Source organism: Drosophila mauritiana, chromosome 3L (assembly GCF_004382145.1).
Source record: "Drosophila mauritiana strain mau12 chromosome 3L, ASM438214v1, whole genome shotgun sequence".
NCBI classification, from domain to species: Eukaryota; Metazoa; Arthropoda; class Insecta; order Diptera; family Drosophilidae; genus Drosophila; species Drosophila mauritiana.
Window position 1 is genome coordinate 22,001,943 of NC_046669.1, and position 19,126 is coordinate 22,021,068.

General features: G+C 46.1%; 1 protein-coding gene across 1 annotated transcript in view; it reads right to left on the minus strand.

Moving 5' to 3' along the window:
• Positions 1 to 19,126, minus strand: part of LOC117141499 (myb-like protein AA) — a 49,830-nt gene that overhangs the window by 26,465 nt on the left and 4,239 nt on the right. The window contains exon 2 of the mRNA XM_033304986.1: positions 8,234 to 8,320. Coding sequence (XP_033160877.1) covers positions 8,234 to 8,252 — 19 coding nt within the window. The 5' untranslated portion in view covers positions 8,253 to 8,320. The remainder of the gene's footprint in view (positions 1 to 8,233; positions 8,321 to 19,126) is intronic.

A 19,126-nucleotide genomic window follows, 5' to 3' on the forward strand; every position in this document is an offset into this window, starting at 1 on the left:
AGTAATATTCTGCGCGCTGAGGGTGGCGCCCCTCGATTTATTGGAATTACCCTTATAAAGAGAAGACCCAGATTGACTGGAGGGTTGACTGTTCCACTGAAAAGGGTGTCAATTGCCAGGAAACTTCAGACTGTCAAGTCATGTTGCCGGGCTGCTCTTCATCCGCCAGCAGTTGGCGAAATATGAGATTTGATGCGAAGAGTGGCACACTGTATTGCCGCTTTCTTTTGGAGCCGGTTTTTATTGCCTCATATGAATGAATGGCGAAACTCGGCCTGATTTAACCGTCTAATTTATCCATAAGGTTGTTCCAGCAACGGCGGCAGCTTGGAGCCTGCGTTTCCGCAATCGGCCTTCCGCACTCGGCTGGCAAAAATGAATTCTGCTGGACGCACTCAAATATACAAATATTCAAAAAACCCGATGCCCACAAAGCAAACACTTCCGCACCCTTTCAACCCGCATCCCCGAGATGTCAACCACTTGGGCTGGCCAAAAATTGCCTTTCGGATGACGACAGCTGTGGCGCGGAGTCGCAGGGCGTCGAGCTCCCGCCGCAAATGCTTCCCAATCAGAGACGCGTAATTAAAATATGTACAAACAGACCGAAGGGAAAACTCTCATGTAAGAAAACACTGAGCAGCGCCAACTTTGTTTGCTTTGCCTGTTTTTCTATAAAACCAAAAGCAAAACCAAAGCAACAAACACAACGGCGGCAGCGGGAAGCGCGGCCAGGCAATAATACCAAGAAAAACATTTGCATAAAGCAACAAACAGGGAAATGGATGGATGGAGTGGGGCCCAGACGACCAGGACCTTCAAGCGGAAGTTAATGAGAGCTGGGCCTTAGAGCTGGCATCGTGACACGGGATCAAGAATGAAGGTTTCCAAATGCATGCAATAACAAATTGTCAACCTCGACACAATTCGGATTTTGATGTTTTGTATTAAGTGTATTATTTAAGAGCTAACTTCATAAAATTACGGTTGTGTCACAAAATATAACTTAAAATACCATATCTATGAGAAATAACTTGATGAATTCAAAATTGTGACAATTAAATGATCAGATGGATCGTATATCTTTCGGAGTTGGTTACTAAACAGAAGCTCACGGTCACATCCGCTAGCTAAGTATGAGAAAAACAAAAAAACTAAAATGCTCCCAGAGCCAAATCACTTCATTAATGCGGCATTGGTAGACGGAGCCCGTCCAGAGTTCGGCTAGGACATCGCCATTTGCCATTCGCCATGTCTCATTCGACACACACCATTCGCCATGTGCAACATGGACCCGCTGGCAATACGGATGTTGTCTCCATGAAACTTTGCGCTGAACTTGCCATCGTGGAATTATTCGGGACGGGACTGGGGTGACAGTCATGCAAAAGTTGATTATTTTTTAGCAGGCGTTACGAGGAGAGTGAGCCCTCAGCTAGTACAGTGAATAATGACTTTTGCCACCGTTCGTTCGGCGAGTGAGATGCCTCCGGCCAAGTTTACGTGCTTTTTTTATCTGTCGCCCTCTCGAAATTGGGGGAAAGTCCTTAGCTCTTGGTTTCCTGGGTGCCACCACGCCTCCACGCAGCTTTCTGCTGTTGTCGCAAAGTTATGCAGGCTCATTAAGTTGTTGTACAGTTTAGAGAAAGAAAATTGTCAGCTTGCTTAATTTGCCCAACTGACTGGGCTGAAGGACGCAGGACGCAGGACGAAGGAACGGAACTCGAGTATAAACAAAAGACTTCCTTGCTGCGGTGCTCCTTTGTCCTCGGCCTGGTCTGCGGGACGTAGCTCTTGGCGAGTGTTTAATGAAATGAATTTTAAGAGCGATTTTATTATATTTCCCTAAAGTGAAATGGAAAGTGCGAGACGCCCAAGCTCTGCATTAAATTCTCAGCCCAGGAGCGGATGTAATTAGGGAAGCTCTCCATTCGATGGAAAAGCCGCGACTCTTAGCACGTGTCACAATTTTTAAAGTGTGACCAACAAATGTCAGGAAACTAGGTAAGCTGTTCCTCTCGGTTTCATAACCTAAAATTATCAACTCAACTTTTTGAAGACCAATAAACTATCAAAACTATTATAACTATGATCAAATGACAACGTTTCTTAACAAGCTATAATGGAACTGAAGCTATATATTTTGTGAAAATTAAAAACATTCATATTTTCTCTAAACAGATTCAACACATTATAAAAGTAATTGGACCAAATTACTAACAAAATAAACAGTTATTGTTTGTAAAATAGAGTAAATATTTTTAATTCCAAATTTCACATACAACAAGTAATGCAATAGTCGATTTACTCGACTATAAGATACCCGTTACTCCGATAGATGAAATTGGCACGACGGACAGACTCCATGACTCGGCAAGTAATCCTGACGAGTTATATTCTATTGGATTGGAAACACTTCCTTTTAGATGAAAAGATGCAACTTTTTTAAGCAAAACCAAATAGTGATACAACTTATTGCTCACTCATGGCAATATTGTGGGGTTCCTATTTCTGTTACGTGTTCGTACAATTGTTAATCAAATGATTTCACATACTTATGATCTACCCAAATAATCCGCTCACACTCAACGTGAAGGGTATCATCTTTCACCAAGTAACTTGGGCTAAAATCCCACTCCGGAACATCTGAGCTGACCACATCAACTTATGCTCTTCTGCTCTGACACAATTTCACCTTCAATTAAACTTGAGGTAATTGACAGCGATGCCGAGGAAAGAAATCCCCAATTGGTAACCGCAAGTCGGGGGAAAAGTAATACAAGCAACCCTCCCCTCCCCGGCAGCCAAGATAAATGGCGATGCCTTAAACTGATTGTGTGGATTAAATTGCCATATTGGCGAAATTGGCAAAGACACCGTCTTTCTTTTCGGCTCTCCTTTAGCTCTTCGAAGTATCGAAAACTTATTTTTGATAAGCGCAATTATAATTGGATTTGGAGAAGTTGCTTCAAAGACGAGTAGGTAATCGAAGTTGGAGCAGTTTCCCGATTCGGAGTGGGATGATTAATCTACCTGCGGAGTATTTAAAAGCCAGATTACAGTCGGCACCGAGTCAGCCCAAAAGGAAAATTGGAAATGCGTTGTGCCGCTGCGATAAAGACGTGTTTGAGGCCCACTCGCTCCCCTTTTGGTGTTTTCTTTTTGTAAATGTTTGCTGTCAAGATAAGCATAACACAGCGTGTGGTTTGCCCTGATTCGCCCCTGCCCGCCTTCACCCAGGCACCCAACACCCCACCTTCCGCCAGATAAGGAGCAAGGAGTCCGTGCGACGGGGGAAAAGGAGTTTGTCAGGACTCCAGGCTGCTAAGCCAAGACGGGTCTTAACAGAGACAAATGAAGTTGTTAGCGGGTGGCCCCAGGGAGATGTTTTCGTGGTCGACCCGTTTGATCGGGAAAGATGAGGACGGGAGGTCGATGCATTTCGGTGTAGCCTTTGATGTGCCCTCTCTGTGCCAGTTGATTGGTCATTTGGCCATTAATTGAGTTTAATTATTGGGGCGTTAATGAGGGGGCTTGGTCCGGCAACCAACTGAGGGGGAGTGGAGTGCAGTCGGGCGGTGGACAGATGATGGATGGGCATGGGTGAAAGGAGTCAAGCCTCGTTAAAGCCAGATTAAACGATTCGCAAGCAGGTCCTGAAACTTATGGCTAAGCCTTGATTAGTTGCATGGCTCTACGAACTGTCAAGCGATGTTCGATGTACATCCCCAACTCCCAAGGACACCAGCAAACGCACCACCCACCAGTCTCGATAGCTCATTAAAACCCTGCCACATAATTCAAGGCGAGGGGAGCCCCCTGGACAACCCAACCCAAAATGATAGACATTTATTTGCGCCTATAATTAAACGCAGGCAAAGCCAGCGAACAATGTTTGGGGCTGTGCCACGCCCCCCTTGTCAAATATTTCAGGGCTGCGTTGGCAACAATTTACAAAATGCAAATGGACGTTGCTTCCGCCTCCGTCTTCGCCACCCCGAATCCTCTAATGAGCCCTCAGCGAAGCCGAGGCATAAATTTGGGAGATTCGGAATGCCGCCTTGGGCACATGTGACTCAAGTGGGTGAACCTTATTGTACTTCTTCTCTATTGTGCTCCTTTTAATTGTTGATTTTTCTAAATGGAAAAGCAACAGTAGAAGTTTGCCCAAATATTTCCCAATTGAAGTCAATTAAAAAGTGCTAAGGAACATCCCAGCCATATACCCCGTCTTCAGGCCATCCGACCCTTCAGGCTGACCGACCCTTTTTAGTGAACATTAAGGGACATTTCCAGTCAGCGCCTTTTGTTGTGCGAAAATTAATGATGGCAATGATTTCAACGAGGGTGTTTAAATTATGTTGCTCTTGAAATTCTGTTTATTCTAAGTTTTAATTGTACTTGTCAACCGTGAAACGGGAAGGGGCAGTTGAAGCCGGGGATGTTTCGGAGCTTACTGAATTTAAAGAAGTAATTGAAATATCTTCCATAAGTGTCGTGTTCAATCTTTAATCCCCCGCTCCCCGAGCTCAGTGGAATCCGTACTAAAATTTCCGACAGCAGAGCCAGCAAAGTTTTTCCCATTCCCAGCCCACACACCCATCAATCCCCATCAAGACAGACATCCACGTCAAACTTGCACACTGCGCTTTTATGCAGATAAATTGCCGGTTATTCCCACCCTGCTCCCCATTTCGTTTGGTTGCCGCGTCAGTTGCTCCGGGCCGAGGCTCAGGCGGGATCTGGAGGATCTGGAATCCGGGCCCGGATCCGAGCGGACCCAGTGGAAGCAGCCAAACCCAAGACCCAGCCCGACCGGAGGGAGTGCGACGGAACAGGGCTGCCTTTGCCTGATTGTTTCATAAAAGTTTCTGCTGCAAGCCCGGTCACTATTGTTGTGTGTTGTGTTCGCTGCTCCTGCTGTTGTTGTGATTTGTGCAAATTAATTTGCTTATAATTTTTACGCTTAGTTAAACACAATTTTGAGTGATTTTCACACAGAGCCCGATGCCTGGGTGCTAAAAAGTTTTCCCTTCTTGGGGATGGCGCACAGTGAGCACGGCGAGTGGAAGGCGGCTGAAAATGAAATGCCATCCCAGTTGGGGAATATGGAAATTTCCACTGGAATCCCTTTAAAGCCGGGCAAGCGCAAATCCTTATTTAAACGGGAGAACCGAAGCCTCCAGTTGCATTCCCCGGGGCCTTCGTTAGGCGCAACTGGCGGCCATGCAAATGTGGGCGGATGTGGGGCTGGGGAATCAGCTACAAAAAGGCGCATTTAAATGTTATTTCCGGGGTGGCCCCGCAATGCCGCAGCATTTTCCACCCGTTTGAGCGTTTTTCATATTTTTATAAATTGCTATAAATTGAGATATTAATGCGATACGCGACAAAAGTCGCGGGATCCACTCGTCCAGGCCCGACTCAAATGGCGCTGCTGTTGTTTGGCGCTTGGTTCGCTGATTCCGCTGCAAAAACGCGGCAAAAAACGGCGTGCAGCATTAAAAAAAAAAACGTGTGCAAGTGTGGCTCAAACAAAATGTGCAGTTATTTGTATAAACTGCGATGCGACAACTTTTTCGGTGGCACCATTTGGCTGCAGGAGTTGGCCCTGCGATAATGACAAAGTTCGCCGTACTGGCTTAAAGCCTTCATTTAAACGCGACTCCAGCTGCGGCTGCAGCAAGTGCGTCGTCGGCCTTTGTGGCAGCTTAAATATTCCAGGCACACACTCGCCACACATTTCGTCAGCCGCTTCAATTGGACTGATTTAATTGAATCAGTTTGGTCGTCTACTACTGGTCCCTCCCTTCCTCCAGCTCCCACACCTATTGGTCTACCAATTCCGTGTCTTCGGTCTTTCAATTTACTGCCCCTGCTGTCATTGTTGTTCCCTGTAGTTTCGGGTCTACGTTTGACTATTCACTCCACTCCAATCCACCGGGCTCCTTTTTTGCACACGTTTGCGTGCCATGCACGGCATAAAAATTTTGACACAAAAGCCGTTGCATACAATTGGGCGCAGAGCAGCACAGCAGCGCACACCGATAGCCCATCTGCGTGTGTGTTTGTGTCTTTGCTGTGTCTTCGCCTGTGTATGTGTCTGTATCTGTGTGGAAGGTTCAGGAAGGTAGCCTGGGCATAGGGCCTGCGAACGTGTTGAGGTCGTTGAGACGCTCTGATTTTGTATGCAGCAGCCACAAAAGTCTTTCGGGAGAATCATTTTTCACCAATCTTGTGCAATTTTTTAGCCTAACAACCGATTATTAAATTTAATAGTTTACGTGCTGGAATATCAAAATAATCAAGGGATATTTAAACTAAAGGCTTGTCTATATACATTTCATTTCCTACATTCAGATATATATTTCATGTACTATAACTAAGGACCACAGACCCTACGGTAAGCAATAGGAAAACTTTCTCCCCAATTATACCACTCCTCGTTCGGCTAAAATCCATATAAATAATGCTAAATAAATTACCCCGCATAGAAAAACAATCATTACACTTGTGAACCATGGCCAATTTCGATTAGAGGGAAAGACTCGGCCAGAAACAAAAGTGAAACTAACTTTTGGTTCATTCATAAAGCAGATGAGCTCGTGGGCAAGGGGGCTAGATTAAGCTGTATCTCATGAGAGGCCTACGCACGTATGAGATTTCTTATTTACGATAGGGAGACACAGAAGAAATAGCAAAACAGCAAGGACAAAGTGAGGAGCCACCCGGACCACCCACCATTTACTCGCTCCTTGAACCCACTCCGGCAGCTATTCAGGCAGAAAAAGGGCAGACGACGCAGAGACAAAACACAAGCCAGTAAAAAGGCCAAATATTGAATCGTGCGTAATTTACGATAAAAAGGGGAAAATTGGAAAAGTTTTCCCCCAGTCCCGTCCCAGATTTAGTAGTAAGTAGGACTGGGGCCTCGTCGTTCGCTTTCGCTTATTTATGTAGTTCGATTCGAGGGCAGAAAGGCACGTGTTCCTCCGAAGAAAAGAAAGACCTCGCTCAGCCATGTAAATAAAAATTGTGATTGCCTGAATTCAAGCATGTGGGTCTCCAGGACCAATTGAACGTATTTGCTAAATATTACGAGTAGCTAAATAAATTGGGCGAAGGACTGGATGGCTATTACTCCCGCTGAGAGCTATGATTCCCGATACTAACTCTTTCCCCTCTCCAACCCAACGGCATTGGCCAAAGCTCGTAGGCGTTATAATGTTAATGTGTATGCCTTAATTGCAAAGTACTTTTTGTTGTGGACACATTGAACTGCAGCTGTTCCAGCGGACGCCATTAAATCGCAGTTGGTCAGCCAGCAATCGCTGGCGCTGGGCACTTTGCATCGCGATAGGCTTTCCGCCTCTCCCCCTGCCCTTCTCCCCTCACCAACAGGCTTTTGCCATAAAAACATTTATGTAATTGCTGTTATCGACAGCGGCTGGCTCTGCAAAATGGTCTCGTGGTCGCATCCCGGATCGGCTAGGGAACGGCGATGGCGATGGCGATGACGATGGCCCCGTAAACGGGCCTTTAATACACTTTTGATTGGATTGTCGCACAAGTTAATTGAACGGCGCAGCATAGGATATTGCCGACATTGTCGGCCTCCGACCGCCTAAGCCACTGAGCCATCGCGCTTTTAGCCCGGCCGGGCCAGGCGAGCACAAAACTGGCGGCAATTAATTTCGAAACTAGCTGGAAGGGCGTTTCATCCCACAGCCAACTTCCGCGGCTCCCCGATCGCCAACCGATTCATGTCGATTCATGGAAGCTCATTAGTTGGCAGACTGGCCAGGACCAACCCCCGAAAGTATGCAGCACTCTCCTTTGTTCGATTGTATCGCTGCCCCCGCCCAGCATCCACTGCAAGTACACTGCTCTCTGCGACTCGGTTCCTTTTTAATGCTCGAACGCATCCTTATCTTTTGTTGTGCTCGTCGTCGAGCAAATTGTTTGGGAATGACCCGCGTAATTTTGCTTTTAGCTGATTTACTGTAAATTGTATTGTGTCGTAGATTTGGCCAGTCCTATAAAAAATCGTACGCATCGTGGCCCTCAAAAAAGTATTCGACATGCTTACAAATTGATTGACCCGTAGATGAGGTCCCCAAATGCCGCTCCGACCAGCGTTTTCGATCCGAGTCTGCTCCAATGGATGGGTCAGCAATTTGGGATGTGTCACGGACAGGAAGGTAATGAATGTATCCTGCGATGGGCGACTTACCTTTCTGATAACTCATCATTGCAAATTAGTTGCGCATAGATGAGAGAAATGATGCCAGGTTCAATGCGGCAAAGCCAGTGTGGAGAACTGAAAGACGAAGGAATGAAATGATCAGATTTATGGATGACTTAAGAGTTTCTAAGATACTACTTGCAACCCGGATGCAATCACCATAATGGGGCAGAAACTCCAAGCCAGGCCCTCCCTCGGCAAACATCGCCTTCTGCCACTTTAGCACATTTTTACTTCTGAGACTGCTGGAGGCAGTTAAAAACCTTTTGCATTCGTTTGTTTGACTTCTCCGCCCAGGAAAAAGATGGCAGCGTTCTCGATGTGTACTTAGAACTGAGCCCGCATCCCAGGAGCAGGCTCTGAGCACTGGAGACCCAAAGACGTTGTAGTGGCTCAAGGAGCAGGACCAGGAGGAGCGAGCAAACAATCTCAAGTTTTGTTGGCGTTAGTTTTGTAAATTGCAGGTTGCAACATTTTCATTAAATTAAGTCAAATAGCAAACAAGTGGATAGGAGCTTGGCACGGCTCAGGGAAACAATCAGGACTTCTGGCTCCTGACGAGAGTCCTGTAAACAATACAGTTAACTGCCAGCCGGGTAAGCAGCATGGCATTACCGAAATTAAGACCCGAAGAGGTGGGTCGCTCCTCTAAGTGGGACTTTGGGGCATGAAGATGTCATAAGCCAGGAGGATTCCGCCAAAGGATTGCGGCGTTGCCAGGCAATGGCTTGATGGTATTTCCAGATAACGATTGCAAATGCCCTAAAATTATATTTCCCTCCCAGGAGCAGAGTCCTGATTAATCTGCGGACTTTCCACACACAAGAGCTGCAGACTCGCTTGCCGAAACACCAAACGTCAGCTGAAACTGACAGCGTGTCCTGGTTGCACATTTTTGCCTGGCTCGACAAAAGTCAAGAGCTCGCAGCCGAGCGGGGCGGTAGTCTCCTCCCCGACATAGCATTAATTAAGTTTGTAACGACAAATGCCAACACGACACGAGACGTAAACACTCGCACAGACACACAGACCCATGCCCTCCCATAAATCAGACTAGCCCCACACAAATGCAAAGCGACAGCAGCAACAGCAGCAACAGCGGGCTCAAAGGATATTCCGAATGTCCTGGGCGGGGGGCCGAGTGCAGTGCCGGCGTCTGCTTGGATGTCATGACGATGTTAATTTTATAAACTCTTCAGTTTTTATCCCCCTCCATCCACACCCCGCACCCCACACCCCGCACCCTTCAGCAGCTTAAACTATTTCCACTTTGTTGTTGTTCCTGCCGTTGGTCCTGCGTGTTGGTGTCCACGCTAGTTAGCGCCTGCGGTGGGTTTGTGTCTATGCTGTGCGCTGTGACGGATGTGTGTTGCACGAGTGTGAGTGTGTGCGTGGCGGTGTTTGTTCTGGTGTGTTTATGTCTCCTGCTGTCTCGTTAACAGGATTAGAGGGTCGCTTAAGCGTCGCCTCCGTTGCGGCTGCTGTCATTCAGTGGCTACCTAAGATAAGTTCGAATAAATTCTGGCCTTAACTTGTCTTTACAAATCTGGAATTTGAATGCCATTGAATGACCATTTACAATATTACTATTAATTGGCTTCATAAATATGTATATTGTGTTTGGAAAGCACCTGACTATTGGACTTTTCAATCGTTCTACAATTTGTTAAGCCTCTGTTCTACATACTTATTAAAGTCGGTGGATTATCATTTGGAGCTTTTGGAAATTGTGTGCTATCTTGTGCTATCCATAGTGGCCAAAACTGTCGAGTTTGGTTTTTCCATTTGACTTTCCATTTAAAGGCAACATTTTTATTTGACTTGCAGTCTTTGTTTTCCATACATGAGGTCTCAGTATGCCTCATAGCCCGTCAGTTTTCTCCAGCGCCGGCTCTGATTTATTTTAATTTCCCGGCCACGTGCAACATTTTTCTATTTGTTTGACGCGCCGCATTTTGCAGCTCGCATTTTCCAGCCAGGCGCTCCTCGCATGGAGAACTCGAGGAGCCAGCGAAACGTAGCCTAGCAATTGAGCCTTGACAGAAGGTGGAGCGGAGGGCGGTAGGAAACGCCGACTTTGCTTTGTGCAACAGCGCGTGAATCGGTGTAGGAGGTAAAAATGCAATGTCTAGGCAAACACAGAGACACGGAGTCGAGGTGGGGCAAGTATGTATGTACGCTTTTCGTATATGGATGGGTGGCTGTGGAAAAGAATTCTATTTGTTTACGGCACAGGAGGCGGCCAACAAAAAGTGCAACGCAGCTGCCGCTTAAAAGGGCGGAGGACTTTTAGAACCCACCAGGTGCAACAGACTCACTCACACACACCCACACCCAAGCCCATTGTCAATATGGGGCGTGGAGGAGTCTCTATTGTCTGTCTGTCCCATATGGGTGTCTGTGTGCATTACGGGGCTCTGTTTTTCGTAAGTTGGCTGAAAAGTGAAACGCTCTTCCAGGAAAAAACAGGGTTTGGTAAATTCTAAATAATAAGTGTGCATTCTCTTAGCCAACATCAGAAGGTCTAGTACGAAAATTTCACTCATTATGGCTTTAAATCACATTCGTGGAAAACTTTATGGAACTTTTAAAGACAAATCGTCATTGAAACGCTTATACTGGGATTAATTTATATGCTTAGTATAGCATAAATCCACGCCTGCTAGTTGCCTTAGCACTCTTGGTGCGCAATGCTAACTACACATTTGAATCAGAATTAATGATGAAATGTTGATAAAAACTGCGGTATTTTTGTTTGACCAGAAAGAACGAAAGTACTGATGACCTGGCTACACATATGTTGCATCAATTTCAATCGTATTTGCTGAACTATTTGTAAACATTTTCCATTGTAAGCCCTTTGCAGTCATGGCATCGATTCCGCTCGGAAAGTGCAGCACATAATTTAAATGGCAACTTTAAAATGTTTACCAAACGCTTCATCGTAGATGTAATGTGAATTTACGGGCCAGCAAAATCCAAACAAACTCGCTGCACCACCGCAGCGCACCACCCCTCACCCACACACCCGCACACACACACACCCACCACCCATACACACAGCCATTCAGCAGTGTCTGCTGTTATTTGCGCTTAACCCACGAAAGGAGGGTCCTGAATAGCAGGCTACCTTTTTTCTTCTCAACTCGACAGGCGCGAAAAGATATGCGAAGGGGGCGGAGGGGGGCTGCGCCGGAGGATGCCGGCAAGTTCACCATTCGACACTCAGTCAGTCGGATGGACGGACTTTCGTGCTCATTACTGTGGCAAATTTTTTTTCACGTCCCCGCTGGATTTTAATTAAAATTAATTACATTAAGTGCACCGAGCAAACAACAAACATCAGCATAGAAATCCGCAATCGCCGCCCGAGAAACAGAAAAACTACCAAAACAGGAGAAAATCCAGTAGTCGAACTGGAGATACCTGTTTCGAGGAGCAAAGTACACTTGAGTAACCCAGTCATCTCGGATTCATATACTTCATTTGAACAAGATCACCGGCACGGGAAGCTAAGAGTAGTACCACCTTCCTTGTGGGGTGCAAGCCTTTCCATAAACATATATACCCATTTTGGACTCCACTGACGCTTTTCAAAATAAAAGATTCCCACTCACAGAGCAAAGAAAAAAGTAGAAAGAAAGACCAAGAACTGTAAACTGTAAAGAACGTAGTCGGTGGTTAAAGCCTTAATGCGCTTTAATCGGCTCTGCGCTTTGATGGCTAGCATAAAAATGTTAATTTTTTCTGCAGATTTTTGGCACACATTCGTTGGGTCAAATGGTAATTTTTTCACACAGCATTCTGAACTCGAATGTTAATACAGGATGTTTCCTCGAACTGTCCAAATGAGCCCTTAAATGTGGTTGTCCGTGATTTTACATTTCAAATGTTGCATTTTAAAGTGAAGCATACTGATACGAATGCAGTGTATTTGGCTCTATTTATTTTATAATATATATATATATTTACAATATAGTTACCCAATATAGTTACCCCTTACTAATAATGACTACAACCTTATTAAATGATCAAAACCCTCATGGAACACAAATTAAATGGGATATCCAGAGCGGTAAGCTGACTGAAAACATCCCACTGCCAGTCCCAAAACTCTCCGATGGAAAGTATAAAAACTTTTTAACTAGACTTCAGCTGACAACAAAATCTAAAATACAACAAATTGCTCGAGTGCTTGTCTGAAATCTCGCCTGTGTTGGAAACTTTTGGGCAACATCATAAAATACAACAATTGACAACATTTTTATTATTTCGACTTCATCGTTTTTGATTTTTTGGAAAATATTTTTCTGAGCAATTAAATGTTGCCACTTGGCAGCCAAAGTTGTGGTGCACAGCAAAGTTGCCCAGCCGAAAGTTCCAGCGAAAAAACTCGTCAAGCGAGGGGGAAAAGTAAAAGCAAAAATCGAATCCAGCCTCCCCGGAGCACGCAGATCCAAAACCGACAATAAATGACAATAAAAATAAGCCAAAGGGAAACATTCCGTAATACCAGCGAGGAAAATCATAAATAAAACGCATGTAATCCACGATTGAGTGCTTAACTTGATGCCATGGAAGTCGGCGGTCTATCGCCAGCGAAGGAGTGGAGGCTGAGGCTGGCGGTCCTGCGATAAGGACGAGGGGCAAGTATTTACATTTGTGGCTGATGCGGTTGCCATATTGAAAAGCCATCAATCATTTGGCCTCGCGCAGCCAGCGAAGCAAGAAATTTGTCAGTTTGGCAAAAATTCATAGCCACCCGTCGTGTTTTGCCCACTGGATGCAATGGCTCAATCTGGCGCAGCTTTAAGGACCTTTAAGTGGGTCGACCTGGGGTGTAAAGCTGGGTGGGAGGTTGGTTGGTTGGTGTAGAGGTGGCAGAAAGGAGCTACAGAACATTTGAAAGCGCAAATGAATGGCTGAACAGATAGAAGTGAGTGTGGCAGCCCAGGGAAGAGTGGCCATAGAGCAAAAGTTTACATAACATTAAACAAAGCGCACAATGGCACGAAAGCAGACTTAAGGACCCTGCTGATGAGTGCGAACGGACAGGCGAAGGGCGGGGGGCTGCGGCCAAGAAAAGAAAATTTGTTTAGAGCTCCTGCCCCGGCCAAGTCAAACAAAAACGAGTTGCGCATAATGAAGCCCAAATGCACAATGGACTCCAAGGACTTGGGCCGGACGCGGGATACAATTTATAAATGTAGCCAGCTCTCGAGTTGCTCTTTTTGCACTCAAGGAGCCGGGAAAGTGTAAGGAGCCCGGGGGAGGGGAGGGGGAAATCTATGCCAAATTATCGGCAAGGCAACCGCAAACTTAAACGCTGCGTTTCACTTTCCCGGCCTGCTGCTCGGCGAAACTTTGCCGGCCGTTATAAGAAATTATTTCATTAACAACATCAATTGGCAGTCGTTTGTGGCAACTTTCCCTCCGCCCCAGCCAAAGTTTTCGGCGAAGTTTGCGAGTTTTATTTGCAGCAAATGTTATAATCGTGTTAGTAGCCTAACTTGCGGATAACTGTTTACCAATGGCTGAGCTGCACCGCTTCAATTGCGAGCGAAGTTTGCCGCCAATCCAAGGACCTACAATGGGTCGTCTGGCAGCAGATCTCGCAGGTCCCGGAGCAAAGCCCCGATTTGCATAGTCGGCGAAGTCGGCAAAAAGTGTGCTGCGTCGCGCCCTACTAATTCCTCTTTATGGCCGACTGAGCCATAAACCGTGCGCACTTAATATAAAACATGCTTAAACGCCGCTGCTCCCTCCGGCGGCCATAAATAAATTATGAAAAACGCCTAACTACTTTCGACAGCTTATAAACGCCTACAAAACGGCACGCCCCCACAACTGCTCGGGTGTTGATTTACAGTTGCATATTCCCTGAGCTGCCCAAGCAGCTCGTCCTTTCCAGCTCGTCCTTTTCGTCGTTTGGGACTGCGGTTGCTCGTAAAGCAATTCATTTCCCTTATGCATTTCGTAGCAGTATGTGTGTGCCAAGGGGCCAGGTATCCTTGTAGCCGCCCTCCTTGTATCCTTGCTCCTTGTATACGTGCTCCCGACCCTCGGACCCTCGAGTGCTGCGAAACGTCTGGAAATGGCGCAACGGAAGCGCTTTTCAATGAAATTTATGACGCATGGAAACATTAGACGATCGTTGACGTTTACAAGTCCGCGGAGGTAGGCCACCTCGTGGCTCCATGTGCTCTGCAATGGCATGTCGCTGGATGGCTAATGCGCTGACACCCGAGCGATTTATGAGTTCAGCAAAGTTGGCCGCTGTCTGTCTTGGCGATGTTCGCTAATTTCGAGCTGCGTTGGGGGCCGAAAGAATTTCAATTAAATATAATTTATGTGGTCCCGAAAAGTTGTCAACTTGATGTTAGTATACATGTATGTAAGTAGCAAAGCAGAAGCTCCAGCTTTAAGGATTCAAGCTCAAGGAAACGGCAAAACCGAACCTATTTCACATTTTTTGCTATCTCACTTGGTGCGCAGGAAGGCGATGCAGGAAGGCTTTGTTTTTGCTGCCGTTTACCAAATGGCCCGCCCATTTTGCAAAGGGAAAATAAGGAAAAGGGGTCTGAGCACCGTGCGCTGGTCGTGTAAGCAGCCAAGCAGCGGAAATGATTCGTCGTAATTTTCCTTTGTGTAATCAACTCCTTTGTAGGGAATATTTTGTATGTTCATATGCCCTGCCGACGCCGTTGCTCTTGAATCCTGAATCCTGATTCCCAACTGCCGACTGCCGACTGCCGACTCCCAACTCCGGACTCCAAGGAGTCGGAAAAGTTGCCGCCAGGCCGACTCCCACGCGAATCCGCCTCCTCCGACGCCCTGTGAAGTGCGCTTTTAGGCATGCTCCTTTATAGTTTTATTTTCTCGTCCACTGAGAACTTTTCTGCCGCTAGATTTACGCTCTTTTGACTTCTCCGCAATTTAGTGGATCTGGTCCAGTGCGGGGCTTAGGCGCAATTTAATGAGATTCCCTCTGGCAAGGGGAGTTAATAATTATGCAAATATTTCAATTATTGAATGCCAGGACAGTCGCCCTCCAATTCGCCTTCAATTCCCCGACCAGAGAATTTTCAACGCCTGCCAACCCACGTCAAGTTGGGCAGGTGGTTTTTCGTGTCCCGAACAGCAGAGAGGCAAACTTATTAACGCACAGTCTATCTGATTTTGATTATGAGGAATTCTGTCTGTCCGTGGAACCAGGAAACCCACTTAGTTTCTGAGATCCTGCTGAGGACCCACCCCGACGCCATTAATTTGTCATTACTCTGTTTTCGAGGTGATTGTTGCTCGTACATGTTGATTGAGTGTAATGAAGGCGACTGTTTAAATTGGCGAAAGATTGAGGAATCAGGGCATTATCATTCAGTTGTAATCTTACTAAGGGTATTTTTTTTATAAATTACTCTTTTAGCATTGGCTTATCTAAGAAGTTGAATTACAATTTGAATGGTTTCTCCTAGCTAGTTCTCCTTAGTTAAAATCTAACCAACAAATTATTCCAATAACCAAAACGTTTTCTGCTTATCTTTTATTCATTTGCATTAGTTATTGTATTATAATATAATAATAATAAAAATATATATTAAAATAATATAATTTATTGTAATATATGTATATATCGAAAGCTCTCGTAGCAGAAGTCAATTAATATATTGTATTCAAAATTTTTCAAATAATTGGTTAAAAAATTGACTGCAGACATTATGAATCCCCGATTGTAACATAAGTTAGAGAGCACTTGCCACCTGGCCCGTAAAAAAAGAACATGGCCAACAACCCGAGATAGCAGAAAAAAGTGGAAAACGGAAAGCAAAACGGCTGGTGGCCAGCAGCATATGAACATCAAAGCGTTGTACAAACATTTAAAGATCAAAAAGCCAAAAGCCCATTTAACCAAAGCGACACCCACACAGGCGAAGACCCACGCATACATGTGCTCCACCATCCACCAGCCAAACAGCTGCCGCCCGTGTTGATATAGACCTAAAGGACGTTCTGGGGGGCGGAGCGGGCGGCGGCAGGTCTGACATCTCACTTCTTGCTGCCCGGCTTGTCGGTTGCATTAATAAAAATTGTTCACCATATTGGTAAATCCATTATGAATATTACGGGCGAGCAGAAGGCCGACGACGGTCTACCTCGCTTGGGCCTCCGGAAAGGAGACCAAGGAGGGGGCGTGGGGTTGGCCGGTGGGCTTCGGTAGATGGGGGGCACGGATGCGGGGGGCTGCGATGTGCTTATGCAGGAGAGCAGCATGAAAAGATTGAAATTGAAATTTGTGTTCCTGCATTGGAGCCTCGGCGACCCCTATGCGTTTTCCCCGCGCATCCTGCGGTGGCTCTGCGTCCCTTCCGCCGCGCCACCATTTGATCCCCTCCTTCCGTCGTAATTGTGTGCGAAAAGCAAAGCAAATGTTTACGTAATAAATTTACGTGATTGAAATATGTCGAGTTGGCAACAAAAGTGGCCAGCACTGACCCGCTCCCCCTATTTATCCCCTATCTGTGCCGTCTGGCTAACGAATCCGGAATCCGTTCTTTCCCGGCTGCGGCGTCAATTTTTACACATTTATGGAGGTGGGAGTTGGGAATGGCGGTGGTTGGGAGTTTGGTGCGAATGCCAGGGGGTCGGGATGGGCAAAAGAGTTGGTCATTTTTATTAGTTGCCAAAGCGTTTGGCTGTTGTAGCTGCTGGCTGTTAGCCGTTCGCCATTCGCCATTCGCTGTTCGTTGCCTGAAAAACCGCAATTTGTGCAAAAATTATGAAACGAGACTTTGGGCAAACACAATCAGCGCTTGGGTGAGTTTTTATGCATTCAAATTAGTGTGTTACTTGCAGGGCGGCAGAAAGGCAGGCAGGATGTGCCGAAGGATACAAAGTCGCTGCATCCATGAGCGGATAAAGGGCAGTGGATTTTGGTAGAATCCAAAAAATAGGCGTAATTATGTTGCTAGCTTCTGGAGGAGGGTTTTGGATTGGGAAAGCAGCTGCGGAATCGCCGTCTCAGTTGCATTTTCCTGTAATCGAGTCACGAGTTTCCCGAGTTGACAGCTCCTTCCGCCCACCCGTCAAATCCACACCATTTGCACCTTGTCAGCTGCTCGTTCCATCCAATCACCCGTTCCCCATCCACTATGAGTACACATGGCAAACTAAAATGGATAAGAGCGAGCTTCGAAAGAAAACCTAACCACGCGCAATTTGTCGTGTGTGGATGTGGAAATTGATCCAAGTGATTCCCCAACACACACACCCTCCGCTCCGCCGCCGTCTGAAAAGTATTTACTGCGTCGTCAGTCATTCAATTTATCGCATTTCTTTGGCTCGAGTCAAGCCCAAGCAAACTAAACCAACAGAGGAATCTGTCAGGACGCTCCCGCCACCTCTGCTCCGGCTTTTGGATTTGGTCCTGGCTGCGACTTCGACTTCGACTGCGTCTTCCTTCGCCGGCAATGGCGACAAGTTCATACGTCTTATGACTTCCCGTTGACGGAAGTGAGCTCCGGGTTCGGGTGTGCCCGTAAGTGTGGCCTGGAGTCTGGGGCTGCGTCTTCTTTTAGGTCTCGGGTGCAGCTTACATCGAAATCACTTTTATAATTGGCACGCAGCCAGCCAAAAGAAAAACTCGGAAAGAATATCCGTGTGGGGGCCAACCGAATGGGGGGCAGACGGGCTTAAACTGTCTGCAAGGTTTTTTCGTAGATCTCAGGATGCGATGTCTGCACAGACCATTTGTCAGATATGACATTATATTAATTGAAATTACTTTCGGGCTGCAAAAGTGACCCCGGGAGGAGAGGCTTCAAAGTCAATTCGATTCGTCTATGAAATAATAAACGACAAAACAGGGCGATGCACAAAAACGGTCACCCTAATTGAATTGGTAAATATTTAAATAAATATAACCGCAGATAATTAAAACAACAAAAGCCAAGCGACAGCGATGGATGGACACGTCTAAATTAAGAGCTCGACAGCAGGAACGAAAAAAGAGCGAAAAATGGGAGGGCGGTGGATGAAGTTGGAGGACGAAGGTGAGCCAGGACACACAGGTGAACGGGCGCTCATGTCACATTCCGACCACAAAAGCAATTAAATTTCCAATTAAATTGCATTCACTTTTCTACATTTTGGTCCGCTGAAAATGCGACGCGATTTATTTAAATTGTTAATTAGGAAAGGCAATTCCAATGACAAATTGATCAGGTTACGCCTGGGCTGAATCGCTGGCAGGAGCTTCTTCGCAAAAGCCCCTGCCGCTTCGTTAGGAACAACACTTCCCACCAGATCCTACGAATGTGTTTAAAGTATCCACTTCATGAAATATTTCGCTGCCTTTACTGCGTCCCATTTGCAAAGAGTGTTCACATCCCGGATATATTCAACAAAGACTCCGGCAATTACACAAACTCCGAGAGGAGAAACGAACCAGGGAGGAAGCCCGCCAAAAAAGACATAATTTTTCGCAAACGTTTTTATAGTGTTGTCATGTACGATTAATTGCGGCTCATTAAACTTTATACGGCTGCAGACGCCCCAACGATTTCCGTGCCCACTCCAGCCTTCCGTTTTGGGGGCTTAGGGGCTTGGGCGTGAAGGTCCTGGGTCAGGACTCAGACAACCGAAACGGACCCTTGTTTGGGGCTTTGACCACACCCGCTGGATTTGCCGAATTTATTTACTGTGACTATGACTTCATTTCTTAAATATTCGAGCAGCCGATTAAGCAGTAAAAATTAAGGAAAGAAAATGGGAAATTTTGGTTTTAAATCGCATTTAAATCGCGAGCAGAAGATTACTGTGTTACACTATTACTTAATCACGTACACACCTCTCTTCTAATTGAATAGGGGGCTCTGTAGTGTA